Genomic DNA, 13,999 nt, shown 5'->3' with positions numbered 1-13,999 from the left:
TAGAGAAAACCAACAAACAAGTACACTGGCTTATGAAACAGACCGCATATGAGTATAGGTGGCCAGGCAATGTACTGAAATACTTTTCCATTATCAATTATGTTGACTATTTCGATATCATGGTACTGAAAGTACTCATACTCCTCCCAAGTCTGATACAAGCTACCGCACCAGAATATGCAGACGTAGCCAAAAGTGCCGCCTTAATGATGATACAATCCAGAGAAAGCTCTTAACCCTTCCAGCTCCCCGGAGGTCTGTTCTACACCGTCTTCCGATCCCACCTCCGCACCACACTCCCCAAACAAATCTTTAACAGACCCTGCGCCGTAAGCTCTTGGCCTTCCTCTCCATTCCATGGCACCGTGTCCACCATATCGCGAATTTGGTACTGCTCAGACAACGAATCGTCCAGCTCCCTCAAATTCTCCGCCGCCTCGGGCTCCCTACCCACCTGGAAGAACTGGACACCAACCTGCCATGGCTCTGCGCCGAACTTGTCAAGTTTCTTCGCGGCGTTAACAATGACCATCTCAACATCGTCACTGGGCACGCCATCGGTGATGACAATGATGTTCAACGGCTTAACCGTGGCTTCGTGGCCGTGCGCCTGTCGTTCCAGTGACTCGGCCACCTCCACCAAGTACGGCTTGAGGATCTGGTTAAGTCTCGTGCCCGTAGGCGTTCCGCCGAGAGGCCGAACGGTCTGGAACAGACCCTGCACTCCTTGTGTGGTTGTGACGTTGGTGTAACCGCCTAGATGGCTATTTGGGTTGCGATGGTTGAGGAAGTAAATGTCAATTCCGTCAGCGTCGTGGGCTGTGCAAACAGGCGCAATGGCACTTAGTGCTGCAGATGTTCCCCGCCAGCTGCGACCTGCCATGCTGCCGCTGTCATCGATCAGAAACACCGTATCAAATTCCCGAAGGAAAGCATATGGTGAGTCATCGCCGACTTGCATCGGAGACGCTACGTCTGCTGGGCTGTACGGTGCGGCTGTGTATGGAGGAGGTGCGCCTGGATTCTCGGCTGGTCGGGGTCTCCGAGTCGGCGTGGTGATGACATGTGGACTGCTGGGATCGACGTTGTTGCGTCTGCCTAATGGTGCAGAGGGTAGCTTTGGCACTGACCGAGGTGTTACTGATGCATTGCTGCTCGATCGTTTCGATCCGAGTCTCTTGAAGATGTCCATAGGATTATGGCGTGCTCGTGAGAAAGTGGATGAAGTTGATGAGTGAGAGTGGAAGGAGTCGCGCGACAGGAAGATTGGAGCGTCCATTTCGGGAGGCGAATCTGATAGACTCAAGGTGCACAATAAATGTTTGGTTCTGGTAGTGAAGGAAGGTGCTGTCGCGATCGTCACCTTCACTGATGTGGAATCTGTTTGTCAGTGAGTCACTGTGGTTTACGAAGAGATTCTCGGTAGCTTTTAGTTTGCTTTCTGATGATCACAAACAATTGACTGGCACCTCAACTTTATATTAACTTGAGTGAAATCGAGATCTCGTGTCTTACAGCTTGTGGCAAGGAGTTTGATCAAAGTCCGATGTGCAAAAACGCCTGGGAGTTCGCCTGAGTTTCGACCAAACAGCGGCCTATCAGACGTGTATCAGACGTTGAGGTAGGCGAAGGGCGGAGTTTTACACTTTAGGATGGTTGTATCTCCTGCTCTTGTATGAGTATGCTTGCTTCAGGCGATTGTTTGTTGTCAGGGGACAGGGTCCTGAGGCTGTGAAAGGCAAAGTTACTGGCTAGGCCAATCTGAAGATCTTCTCTATGGCCAATCAGATCCAGATCCAATGCATGGTACCTGGGGCGCAAGGCTATCCACGCCCCTTGCACAGCCTCCACGACCAAATCCCTCCACACTTTTCTCAGTCACACACAAGCCCACGGAATGGTTTCCTTCTTATGACGAGTGTCGGTCATGCAAGTCCGTCTGGCGCCACCGTCTCGGTACCTGCGTCTCTATGTGTGACAGGGTTCAGACCAGAGCTAAGCCTGAAGGCGATGGCCCAGGATTTGGAACCCTTCAAACGTACCGTGCCCACTTCAGGTCAAGGCATACTGGAGGGTTGGCCTCCGTGAATCTGTCGACAACATACTTCGAGGTCGTGCGACATAGCTCTCCGGGTGGGCCATGGCTATGTAGGCTCGGCTTGGTCAAGGCAGACATAGAGTAATTCCACAAGTCACGCAATCTTGCAATAGGTTTCAGCGGTTTGAGGCAAACTAGCACTGCCCTGCGTCATGCAGAGTACGTCTCCAAGGTGCTGTGTGGTCGACATTCGTGTCTGTCTGCAGAGAAGCCTTGGTGGTGTGCGATTCTTGAGGAATTGTCTCAGAGCCCCCTTGCCACCTACCATGACCATGGCGTGGAGTTTGTAACGAGTGTTTGATACAGACTGTCTATCAGAGGTGGTCGAGTGACGACGTAGTGACCACGTGGTCATCGAATCAAGATACTTCTCAGGGGACGACATGTTATGCCAAATGCTGAAAAGCGTTGTATCTCATCGTCTGACCTGTTCGCGTAGTCTTCCACCTTCCCCAAACGCCATGCTTATATGCGATTGTGATAAACATGAATGTGCGCCTGGCCATTCGACTCGTCGATGCAATCTCAATACTCATACCATTCCTTTCGTTTCGTTTCGCATCACTCATAACCGGTGTGTAGTTAACACATCAAATAACAAAACTCCCCAGTCCGGCTATGCAATTTCAAATTCAACTTGCCCAGACGCCTTGATGCATCATCTGCCTTCGAATGCGCATACACGCAACGTGCGAAGGTAAAGGCAATCATTGTGGGCAAGCCAGAGACGTAGCCTGTCACAACAAAATGCGAATGAGAGTGAGATGCAGCGCTAATGTCGTTTGTATTTCTGGTCAAGGTCAGTATGACGGTGGCATGCATCCTCAGACACGCTGTAAGACTTACCTCATCGACTCTTCTCAGATTCTGCTTGTCCAGCGTATTGCCCGCGCCCATCAGTGTCTGTCCGACGGCCTTTGTGGCTCCTATGGCAGGACGTAGGATGATCGTCGGACTCTGCTTCAGGATTGCTCGAGCTGCCCCTTTGGCACTGCTGCTGGCCATCACTTCTCCAGGTATGGCCACAATTGCATCCTTAGCGATCAACAAGTCCCGTTCCAGACTACCGTAAGCTGTCCTCAAACCCTGCCTGATCCCGACTGGTTGATCTGCGTACAGCGAGATTTGTTTCTTTGTCTCGTCATCGACATCGACGTCTTCCCCTTGCTCCCCTTGTACGAAAAGACCTTCTGTGTTCTGCAGGACTTGTTGCGTGCCGATGGCCATCTTCGCTCCCAGATTGACCAATTCGGTTGCGGTCGTCTTAGCAAAAGCGAGAGCACCCTTCTGAATGCTTCGCACGATTCGGCCGTCTTTGCGGTATTCCCGAATGGGTACTGCAATTAGGTCTCGAACTCCGCTTCCCACATCGACCAGTGGCCGGATGGGGGCCAGTCCTGCAAGTACACCAGGAAGTTGATTGCTCCTCACATCCGGCGTCCATATATTGTTGAGCATGATACCCAGTCGCTCAAGGCCGGAGACTCCATACAAAATGACCCTGCGTAGTACCATGTCTGCACGGTCAAGCACAAAGAAGTTCATCATTTCCGTGGTCCGACCAGAACGAAGTCCTGCATAATCCACTCTCTTTGGCTTGAAATCGAGCTTGACTTGGACAGCGTTGACCTCCACACGCTGCAGAAACAACGGCGTCGAAGGCGTACTCGATTCTGTTGCACTATCATCCTTGAACTCGAAGAATCTGCTCATAAAGTCTAGCGCATCTTGGTCGACATGCAACCTCAATGGTAGGATCGTTATCTTGACCACCATCTCTGACGCGGCGAGTTCTGCAACTGGTTTGACGTTGAGAATCTCAATATGAACCATGTTGGTGCCAACTTCTCGTTCACCCGCATCTTGCATATACGTGGCAAACTTCTTCCAGGTTGATGTAGGGATGTGGTCAAAGACTTCTACTTTCTTCACGCGGATGTCGATTGAGCTCTCCACTTCACCGCTTCCTGGAGGAAAGGCTAAAAAGTCCGCAGACACGCCTTCAAGTTCGAAAGCCATTTTGTGGTGTTTGCTGCGGTTTAGCCTGAGCCTTTTCTGTCGTGGAACGGGTCCTGGATGGCGGCGCGTCGTGGCTGCCGTCACAGTAGTTCTAGTAGCATAGCTGCCCGTCTCGCTGACCATGTCATCAATATCATGGTTGATGGCATTTGTCAGCTCTCTGGGATCTCTGTTGGCCGGGATGCCAATGTATATCGAATTGAACAAGAAGTCGCCGATTACCGATTCGTCCTCTTCCTCAGCTGCCGCTGCCCGACTGCTGCTTCGTGGCCGTCGGGCCAGCGCTTTGGCCTCGATGTCCTTGACTGTCTGTGAAATCTTGTCTCTTGTAGCTTGCCAATCATAGCCATCAAAGAGGTTCCAGATGATGTGGACATCTCTAATCCGTACTTTCACCGGAGAACGATCAAAGATTGTGTCACTCGCCAAGCCATATGTGTTTTGTGCCGAGTTCCAACGATGTGCCGTTCCATCCACCGAGGCCTTGGGTGCGAAGTGGTCGGTTCTGAAGTCTAAGAGGCTGTGCATCATGATGCTATCGCTCACATCTGCACTTTCAGCACTTGTTGCCTCCACAGGGGCGATGTGAATAGACTCTGACATGGCGGACCGGCCCAGATCTGACTCCACGTGGCTTGCGGTCATTTCATCGTCCGCATCATCGGCATCACGATACATGTCCGTCATGAAACCGTGATCGTCTTCCTCCTCATCCTCGTCATCCATATCAGATTGTGACTCTTGTCTTCGAGGGCGTCCAGTAACCGTCGTTCGGGATGCTTGAAGGCCAAGGTCCGGTCCAGTCTCAGACACAAAGGCATTTCCAGTGAAGGAAGCCAGCATATCCTGGATAGGAACTATTTCAGTACGATATTTGGCCACCTTGGAAGGCGGGCTAGGCGGTGTCAGGCCACCCAGAATTTGGAACAATGTTTGTGTAGAATCCGCACACGTCTCGAGGAAGAGAAGGTTGTTTCGAAACTCAACATCGAGTTGGGTCTGCTGGGTGGCCTTTTCTTCAACGACTTTCACAATGGCAGAAGCTGAAGACATCGAGCCTACTGGAACAAAGCCCGCCTTGGTAAGATGTTGTACTTGGTCATTTTCTTCGAAATAGAGCTTGTGGTCAACATTGGCCGAGTCCTGTCCTATGGTTGATGAATCGTTGATGATTAGCAGTGAGGCCTTTCTAATTTCCAAAGTATTTGTTGATCCTCTCTTGTGGTTTTCATGCCGTATAACGGCGTCGGTCAACACAAACAGGCCCCTTGCCGGACTTCGATCAGGATTGAGTGCTATGGCTGAGTCTCTGAATGCGAGGGAGACCCGAATCTTTCTCGAGAAGCCGTTGCCATCCCCACTACTTGAGGTAGAAGGACTGGATGGCTGTAAGGCTGGACTTTGTGCATTGATGGACGGATCGGTTTGAAGGCGCTGCGCCAACGAGGAGATGGCCTCAATCGTCGCAACCTTGTATTCGAGGCAGGTGTTCGACAGTTTCATGCGGACAGTAGGCTCCATCTCGTCTGCAATAAATCTACACATGAACATAGGGGGGCCCAGTACAGACGCTTGAGAAGTGACTTCGCCAATCAGCACGTCGTTCTCATTACGCGAGAGGTTCCACGATGCGATCTGAGCGGCTGCAAGTGCGGGAACGTTGATGTGTGCACCCTCAAGGAGGTCAGCCTTGAGCTTGATGGGACCAAATTTTTCGTCAACGTCGAATTTCACGTCGAGTGACTTGACCAAAGCAAACGTGAGTACGCCGGGCCGATCATCTTCTGGGAGGTATTTCGTGACCGATGAGAGTTTAGATATTTCATCCGCAACCTTGGTCAAATGAGGCATCCAACGGAGGCCAGTGGCACCAGCCTGCAGTTCGCCAACAGATAGCCGCAACACACCGCCCTTTCGACGCTGTCTCAATAGCGTATCAACCATAATATCATCGTCTTGATCGTATTTGTCGCTTGACGGTGTGATGAGTGACAGCAGTCTATCCAGATCATCGTCGTCTGGGGCGTCTGAATAGTGCAACTCGATATTGCGAAGTTTAGCATATATCTCAGCACGCGAACCGGTAGCTGCCAGTACAGGCCCTTCTATGGCCGCACCGTCGATTACCAGTCGCATGTTACTCTGCCGGTAGACAGTTTTGATCGCCGAAGTCTTGACCTGAACCGTGGACTCGGATCCGATAAGATCAAGGCGAGCGCCTGAGATGCGAAGATCAACCTTCGGAGCGGGTGACGAAGTATCGCTCTCAGCTCGTGGTCGCCTTTGTGGATCGTTGAACCTTACTGTTCGTTGTTTGCGGGCATCGAGCGCTGGGGGCGTCGATGGACCTTTCACAGTGTGCGTCGAAACGATTGAATTCCCAAGGTCAAGCAGGGAGCTCAAACCACCGCTTTTCGTGAGAACATCATCGATAACCAGGAGATCCAGAACGATATGGACAGGTTTGATTTGCACCTCGAAACGGTTTCCTGTCATGGTCGCTGCAATGTCGTGAGGCCTAAGCATGGAACTCGTGGCTATTGAGTCTCGGACATTGATTGAATCGAGAAATGACAGCACCACTCTATCCCCATGTGTCATGACTACCTTCGAGATCGAGACCCGTTGGGCTCTGCTATGTCCCGCAGCTGCACCGAAGGAGATAGCAGACGAGGACAGTTGGAGGAGAGCTGAGTCGTGCGCCATCATGGTCTCTATCGTCTGGAGTCCCAGTTTACTCGGCGGTGTCTTTCGTACCGCTTCACACAGGTTCAAGGCCACCTTTTGCACAAGAACTTCGGGAGGAGCTGCTCCGGAACCCGTTGTAGACGGCTTCATCGATTTTTCGTCAACCTTGGGCAAAGCTTCTGATACGGCTTGCGAGGCCATCACGAGAATCTTGGTGACCGTAATGTCCAGATCCAAGAAAACTTCGCCAACATCTATTCGTAGCCCATTACTCGTGTGGTCAGGGACTGGAGGTTGGCCTTGTGAACGTAGGTTTGAGAGCCGAGGATCGTTCAGAAATGTACTTTCAACCATACTTGAAGAGCCAGGGCGCATTTGACGCTGTGGACGGGGATCCGAGGTGCTCGAGGTCCTCGCTTGCTGTGCCTCAGTTGATGCGTTGTGGTCAGGCTGTGGTATTGAAAGTCGTAGCGTATCAAGACGTAATATTCTCGAACGATAGAAAGGAGAAAGGGTGCTGTTGAGTATGCTTTCGCCACTTGAAGCTCTGGCTTCGTTGCTGGCATGACTTCCTGCGTTCTTCTCGTGATGTTCGTTAGTATTGGGTACGTCAAGGTGGGACTCGGAAGACGACAGGTCTTTCTTTTCAGGCTCGTCAAAGTCGGGATTTGGCCATCCCCAACCACCGGGCATGTCTAGCCGACCACTGACAGCGCTCATATACATGCTGGCTGCCTCGTCATGGGTAAAAACTTTGGACTCGGCTAGATTTTCGGAATCTGCAACCTCTGCCTCCTGCTCTCCCTCATATGGAGCCGGAAGAGTTTCGAGTATTCCCTGCGCATGAGCCTTGTTGTCGATCGGGTTTGATTCGTTTGACGATTCCTCTCGCAGGGGAATTGTTCTCGACCTCCGCTCAAATATACCAGAATCTGCAAGCAGGGCGTTGTCAAGCCCAAGTCCGAGACGAGAGCTGCTGGGAGAGTTTGAAGAAACCTTTGACTGGACTGAATGCTCGCTGAGACTAGCGTTGCTTGACGGTGCTGCGTCGTTGATGCCTCCGTGGTCTTCAGGGTGAGCCAATCTATGGCGAGATCTGCTCAGCTTGGGCGAACTAAACCCTGAGAACTCTGAAAAGGTCTCGGACTCTGACAGCACGAAGAATTGTAGCTCCTGTAGCCTTATCGACCGCCTCGGATCTTGCTCGACATTGATAGCTCCTGCTTGTCGGAATGGATCAACGGCGATGTTTCCGATAGCGAGCATGAACTTCGTATTTTCTGCAGCAAGTCCGCCAGATGCAGAACGGTCCATCTCCACAACAACATTAACATCCTTGACATTGACGGACAAGCGATCACCCACGCCTTTCAGGAAGTCGGCAACAAAGGACGGAAGAGATAGACCACCCGGCATTCCCAGTCCGACATCCTCACCCTGCGAAGAGGCTACGGACTCGTGCATGTATTGGGATTGGGACTCCAGAGCCGCTTGCAGTTCGTCTCGCTCTCCAGGTGACTCTCCTTCCAAGAAGGAATTCGCCAGATCTTCGGAAGTCGGGAGGACCTGAGATAGTTCCAGAGAACCCCCATGCCGACCAAGGGAACGGCGGCCGCCCGGATCGTGTATGGGTGGTGAGGATATCCTGGGCAAGTTTGCACGTTCCGACTTGTTCAGTGGTCTTCCTCCTCTTGACTGGGGCTTATCTGCAGTCTCTTGCCGTACACCTAGCACTATTTCTACTCCCTCCACTTCGACTTCGATGCCACTGACATGCAGGTCTGCAGGCAGGGTGAGTCGTAACAGCCGGATCGAGGCATGAGTAAGCGTAAAGGAGGGTGGCAGTTGTAAGGTATCTGTGATCCTCTTAACTTTGATGCCGACATTCTTTAGTTCGAGTACTGTCCGTTGCCCCCAAGTGAGGCCAAGGTTATCGAGGTCGAACTCGTCCGAGTCGATGAAGTCGAGGCGATTAAGGGCATACCGAAGCAGGCGCTTCTGGAAGTAGGATGGAAGGAAGTAAGACATGATGTCGACGTTCGGAGGAAGCGCCTTCCCCAAACACTATGAAGATGCTGTGGTCATGATGGCCACACTTAGACGTCGCGATAGACGGCCACTTCGAGAGATAGGCCGAACAGAAGCGAACGACATGCGGATTTCCACTATTGTAGAGGGTGTGTCTAAACCTGACACATGGAAATCTTTGTGAGTAGATCAACCGGCAGCCTACTGGAGAGTGTCGTATCAGAAAGAGGACCGATACACTGTTGAGAGAATATGTCTATCGTTCGTTCGGTCAAACGCAGGGACAGATGTTGAGGGTCGGGGTAAATCGTAAACAGGCAGATGGCAGATGTTAATGGTCTAAGGGTCTCCCGGCCACGAAACAAGCAGAATGACGGCGGTGGACATCTGGACTTAGGCGTCTGAAACACCTCATTGGCGGTGCATCTGTGCACGCGACGCCTGGATCATGACTGAATCGAGCAGATGACAGGGATGCCGATTTGGCCAACTCCCCCTCTATCTTATCGGTATCACCCCACTAACAACTTATCATTTCTCCCAATTCTAACGTGCTCGCAGATGCTGAATAGGGTTGAACTACAGCATCATCTACTCTATCCGACTTTCCTTCAAGACAGCAACGGACATTCACTCATCATCCTCTTCATCATCGTCCTCGTCCTCGTCGTCATCTTCCTCATCTTCGTCCTCTTCATCCTCCTCATCATCAGCTTCCAGGGGATACTCCATAACGATAAATTGACACCACTTCTCGAACTCGGATCTCCACTCCCGCAGCAATTTCGACTTGGTGCCTTTGCCCATGTATCCATCAGTGATGCTCTTTGTCCATTCCGCGGACTTCTGATCTTCAATAGCACACCATTTCAATGAATTCTCTGCCATCGTGCCAAGACCTTCGAGCCCGAGATTCTCAAAGGCCATATATGCTTGCCAAAAGTCGTGGCTCAACCCGTTCTTGCCGTGACCCAGAATCGCCGGATCGTCGTTGTTCAAGGAGACAGATACGCCCCTTGAGAGTAACGCTGGTAGGGAATGCGATAGGATGGAGCTTGATAATCGTAGGATTTCGTTTGATATCGGACAGCTTTCGACCAAGATCTTCTTCTCTTTCACCATGTCGATGAGTAGAGGGTGTTTGTACAAGGAATATCCATGTCCGATGCGCCGTGTACCCAGCAGAATTGCATCGAAGAGGTTGTTGTCTGTGCTATCACCATCGCCCAAGCACTCTCCCGCATGGAAGAAGAATGGTAAATCCACACCAGCTTCGGCACATTTTTTCCTGAACCAGAAGATCATCGGCGTGAGGTCTTTGAGAGTCCTGCCTGTATCTTCCTGCGATACGAAGTCAAAACCACAGACCAGATGCGGATATTTCTTTTTCATGCGTATACACTCCGTCATCGCGTTGGCAACCGAGCGATTGTCCAGCCTTCGGATGACGGTCCAGATCATTCGGGCACCCTTGAAGTTCTTGCCTGCCTCAGTCTGCTTGAATTTCTCAATCTCTTCTCCCAGGACCACAAAGAATTCGTCGAAGCGCTCAATCGGCCCGTTGGTCTGACCCTCCTGTCTAAACTCAAACTTGAAAGCCGCCCTTAGATCGACATAGTTGACGCCGTCATCTGCTAATTGTCCAAAAAGTCGTTGCATAGCTCGTCGGAAGATAGGTTCGTAAAATAACATCTGCCCGATTACCAAGAATGTGCTCTGGAATTTGCGCCAGATCGCGTCCAGGCCATGATGATGGCATAACGATTCTTCTGCGGTGATAGTGCATCGGCTGGTCAACCATTTCTTGAACGTGGTGTCATCCGGAAACGTTCTCTGCGCCTCCCTGATAGGGATAGGTGTGTTGGCTTGGTAGTTTGTGGTCCAGATACTGCCGGAACCTTGATGCTTCTTAATCTCCTCTTCAGGATAGAATCTGAATTGCATTGCACCGAAATCCCTCTTCTTAGAGTCACTGAGACCTTCTGGTGCCAGGATACAGAGTCCCTTCTCAGCCAAAGCCTGGTCAATTAGCCAGTCAATGTCGACCATGGCGTCCAGATGAGCATGGAGCAGAGCGCCTTTGGGCATCTTCTCAAGGATCTTCCATAGATCAGTCCGTTCTATGCGGTCCCGAGCCAGCGTGAACATCATACCAGGATACAAATTGCCCCCATTTTTGTCCATCAGGCTCTCTTCGAACTCTGATGTCCAGACTTCCTTCAGCTCTCGTCGACGGATTGAAGCCATAATTTTGGCAGCCTCCTTTGCCATGGGCGACATTGTGCGCTTGAAAATGTAGTCATGACGTTGCTTTTTTTCCTGCGCAATCAGAGCTTCCCGGCCAGAGATGTATCGTTGGATGAAAGGATCCTCAACCTGTGGGATTCCCTCGTCCAACTCCCACTCGAGATCCGAGTCAATGGAACCATTCTCGGATGCCGGGTCCTCGGACGCCATGCTGTTTAGATATGCTAGTGACTAGTTAGGTCAATCGGCCTGATTGCACTCGACTTATGATTTGTGTAGTAACGTCTTGTGTGCCACTAGCAGTTAGAGAGTGTATATCGGTATCCCAAAGACCATTCCTTGGCGGCGGATATATGCGGTGACGAGGCTGCCGCAAGGCTGCCGCACGCGCCTCATCAGACGGAACGCGGCCTATATTTTGGACATCTACTACAAATGAATGGTCATTGCCATGATTTGGTACACGATTCGCATCGCTGCATGTGTAGTCCATGTTCAGCGTTTATTATGACAAAAATGCCTGTCTCCTCCCGAGGCACTCTTCAACCAGTGCTACGCTCTCTAATGCGCCCATGACTTTGGAATTTGAACTCTTTAGGCGCCGTACGCCTTAGCAGAACCCCCACACCACAGGAAGGCTATCGCTGAATGTGCATCCATCTAGCCAGAAACTTTAGATGCCACGATTGAATTCGACCAGACCGCCTTGTCCACCTTTGTCCCAGAACTCTTTCTCCAGACTTCTGGCACTTACCGCCTGTCGCTGTGGGAATGCTGCGAGAGCCAGTGGCAAGGCAAAAATACTCGTGGTCAGAATCAGACCTAGATTGATGGGTAGTACCATCCTTGGCCGCTGTTTGAGCCAGTCCGTCTTCTGTAGCTGAACAAGAACGAGAGGTGGAATCGCCATTACTGGCGTCGCGTTGAGAACGCGTGAGATGGCCGTTTCACCGACCGCCAATGTCGCTGCTTTTTTGGACTTCCCGAGGCTTTCAACTTGCTTTCCATTCTTTTCTCGTTCGGCCTTTTCGGCCTCTGACTGGATGGGGAAGACATCAATGCCTCGGCGTATTTCTTCGCCACGCATGAGGAAGACGTTCAACGCCCCGGCGGAAGCCACAGCTGCAAAAGGGACCAATCGTCCCAGAATGAGTTTTGCATTGGGCGACACTCTTTTGAGGCGGGGCACTATGGACTTCAACCCGACAGCAACCGAGCAAGATGCTGATACGGCTAGCAGGTAGCTCTGAACCAAGGTCTGGGTAGATAGTGGCGAGGACTTGTTAGCGTTGGAACTATTTATCGCAACATTGAGAGACTGGTTAATGATCTGCCATGCAACCGTGCCTGTGGTCTACCCTCGTCAGCAAACCGCTTGCAGCGGTGACAGGAAGAAAACATACACCCATGTTAGGTGTCAGCATACCAGCCGTCACGATCAAGTTCGAGATGACGAAGCATGACATGCGGAATGGGAGGAATACAGGCTGTCCGGTATCTGGACAAGAGTCAGCCCACTGCCGTACAGTCGTCGCGGTCCATGCGAACCTGGATGAAGCGTAGAGTCCACGATCTTCTTTGCATTCCATATTTCGGGTGTCATGATTTTCGTCTCCCCCGTCTTGTACGATGTCACCAATCGCTTCGCATGTTCGAGGCCCGAAGAAGAGACAAACAGTGTGCTAGAACCATGAGTCAGTCGCTGCCAGTTAACATCGTTGCAGTGTCTTCGCTGCCTTGTGCTACAGTACTTTCAGTACCATTGCACAGCACATTGCGAGTCGGCCCATACACAACAACGTGCCAATTCCTTGTTTCTTTCTCACCTCGGATCTGCTATCTGCGCCGATTGCTTGACACGACCCCAGTAGGTGGACAGATCATACTGTGAGGCCGGCAGGTCACGATTGCCAGGCAATGACGCAGACATGTTGGGCAAGAGCGCCCGAAGGAGAGAATGAGAGCACCAAGGCTCGAAGAAACGAGTGTATGCAAGGCTGATTAAATGTAGGTACCTGGCAAGTAAGTCCTGTGCAGGTCAAACGGTGAACATCCAAACGCGCTGCGACCTCGGCCGCAAACGAAAGTATATGGGGAAAGTCAGCCGAGAACAATAGCCGTTAATAACCGACAAGGCTAATAGGACCTCATGCCAGGACTCAACTGGCTCTCCAGGGTCTTCTCTGAGGCGATCTTCAACGCTCGACCTTACTGATGCTTCTGTGACCGATATAGCGTATGTGCTCTCACGAAGGTATGATCTCCGTTGCTATGTCAGAGACGGTAAGCCGATACATTTTGCATTGATATGGCGTGACGAATCACGATGGACATTACAGAGTGATCATTCCAAGGCAAGAGATGCTGGCGCAGGAAAGAAAATGAAATCGTCTGATGGATGAAGAGCAAATGTTTGCCTTTCATCGTGGTCGACCCTCATGGTGCTTCGGAGCGAGAAAGGTGGGCTGGAAGGAAGAAAATGTCGGGACAGGGTAGGCACAGAGCAAAGGACAATGACGCTTCGGAACTTCTTCTCATGCTCCGCGGACAAGCCGCACAAGCACATGAAAAAACAATGAAGGGGACGAGGAATTGGCCTCGTCGCCTTGTATAAGAACAAAAAAGCATGGGGCAAGGGAAAGGAGAAGGGGGCAAGGGGTAGTTGGTTGATGGTAGTTGTTTGGAGAGGTCTTGGTTTCTCTCAATGCATGAAGGCACTGAGATACTGACACCCTGCACCACGGGAAGGTGCCTCTCCTGCGCAGGGCGGGGGCAGGGGTAGGGGAAGGGGAAGGGCACGATGGGAAAAGGGCTCACTGGGCATGATGGGAAAAGGGCTCACTGGGCACGATGGGAAAAGGGCTCACTGGGCACGATGGGAAAAGGGCTCACTGGGCACGATGGGAAAAGGGCTCACTG

General features: G+C 51.5%; 4 protein-coding genes across 4 annotated transcripts; all 4 read right to left on the bottom strand.

Moving 5' to 3' along the window:
• Window positions 1-262: 262 nt before the first annotated feature.
• Window positions 263-1,279, bottom strand: EDD37DRAFT_612950 (uncharacterized protein; the record flags this gene model as incomplete). The annotated part of the gene is made up of 1 exon (XM_062815410.1): window positions 263-1,279. The coding sequence occupies one exon, from the start codon at window positions 1,277-1,279 to the stop codon at window positions 263-265; it is 1,017 nt and encodes a 338-aa protein (XP_062666084.1).
• Window positions 1,280-2,834: 1,555 nt separating this feature from the next.
• Window positions 2,835-9,184, bottom strand: EDD37DRAFT_168425 (uncharacterized protein). The gene is made up of 2 exons (XM_062809824.1): window positions 2,945-9,184; window positions 2,835-2,888 (listed from the first exon to the last, which is right to left on the bottom strand). Exons 1-2 carry the CDS (start codon window positions 8,831-8,833, stop codon window positions 2,871-2,873), a joined length of 5,907 nt encoding a protein of 1,968 aa, XP_062666083.1. The 5' UTR covers window positions 8,834-9,184; the 3' UTR covers window positions 2,835-2,870.
• Window positions 9,185-9,345: 161 nt separating this feature from the next.
• EDD37DRAFT_640821 (adenosine deaminase) lies at window positions 9,346-11,397 on the bottom strand. Its single transcript, XM_062817265.1, has one exon. The coding sequence runs from the start codon at window positions 11,288-11,290 to the stop codon at window positions 9,464-9,466; it is 1,827 nt and encodes a 608-aa protein (XP_062666082.1). The 5' UTR covers window positions 11,291-11,397; the 3' UTR covers window positions 9,346-9,463.
• On the bottom strand, window positions 11,398-13,118 carry EDD37DRAFT_640817 (mitochondrial transporter fsf1). The gene is made up of 4 exons (XM_062817264.1): window positions 12,907-13,118; window positions 12,629-12,762; window positions 12,484-12,578; window positions 11,398-12,434 (listed from the first exon to the last, which is right to left on the bottom strand). The coding sequence occupies exons 1-4, from the start codon at window positions 13,008-13,010 to the stop codon at window positions 11,754-11,756; spliced, it is 1,014 nt and encodes a 337-aa protein (XP_062666081.1). The 5' UTR covers window positions 13,011-13,118; the 3' UTR covers window positions 11,398-11,753.
• Between the last annotated feature and the right edge of the window lie 881 nt (window positions 13,119-13,999).

Source organism: Exophiala viscosa (genome assembly GCF_022695815.1).
Source record: "Exophiala viscosa unplaced genomic scaffold EDD37scaffold_13, whole genome shotgun sequence".
Classification (NCBI taxonomy): Eukaryota; Fungi; Ascomycota; class Eurotiomycetes; order Chaetothyriales; family Herpotrichiellaceae; genus Exophiala; species Exophiala viscosa.
Note: the sequence above shows the minus strand (reverse complement) of the source record. Positions and strands in the feature narration are given on the sequence as shown.

Bases quoted from the DNA above. Each gene is read 5' to 3' on its own strand.
- EDD37DRAFT_168425 (XM_062809824.1), bottom strand. From the start codon at position 8,833: ATGTCTTACTTCCTTCCATCCTACTTCCAGAAGCGCCTGCTTCGGTAT.
- EDD37DRAFT_640821 (XM_062817265.1), bottom strand. From the start codon at position 11,290: ATGGCGTCCGAGGACCCGGCATCCGAGAATGGTTCCATTGACTCGGAT.
- EDD37DRAFT_640817 (XM_062817264.1), bottom strand. From the start codon at position 13,010: ATGTCTGCGTCATTGCCTGGCAATCGTGACCTGCCGGCCTCACAGTAT. The intron at 12,579-12,628 runs GTTCGCATGGAC...ACTCTTGTCCAG, and splicing joins GGACTCTACGCTTCATCCAG to ATACCGGACAGCCTGTATTC. The intron at 12,435-12,483 runs GTATGTTTTCTT...TGACGAGGGTAG, and splicing joins TGCTGACACCTAACATGGGT to ACCACAGGCACGGTTGCATG.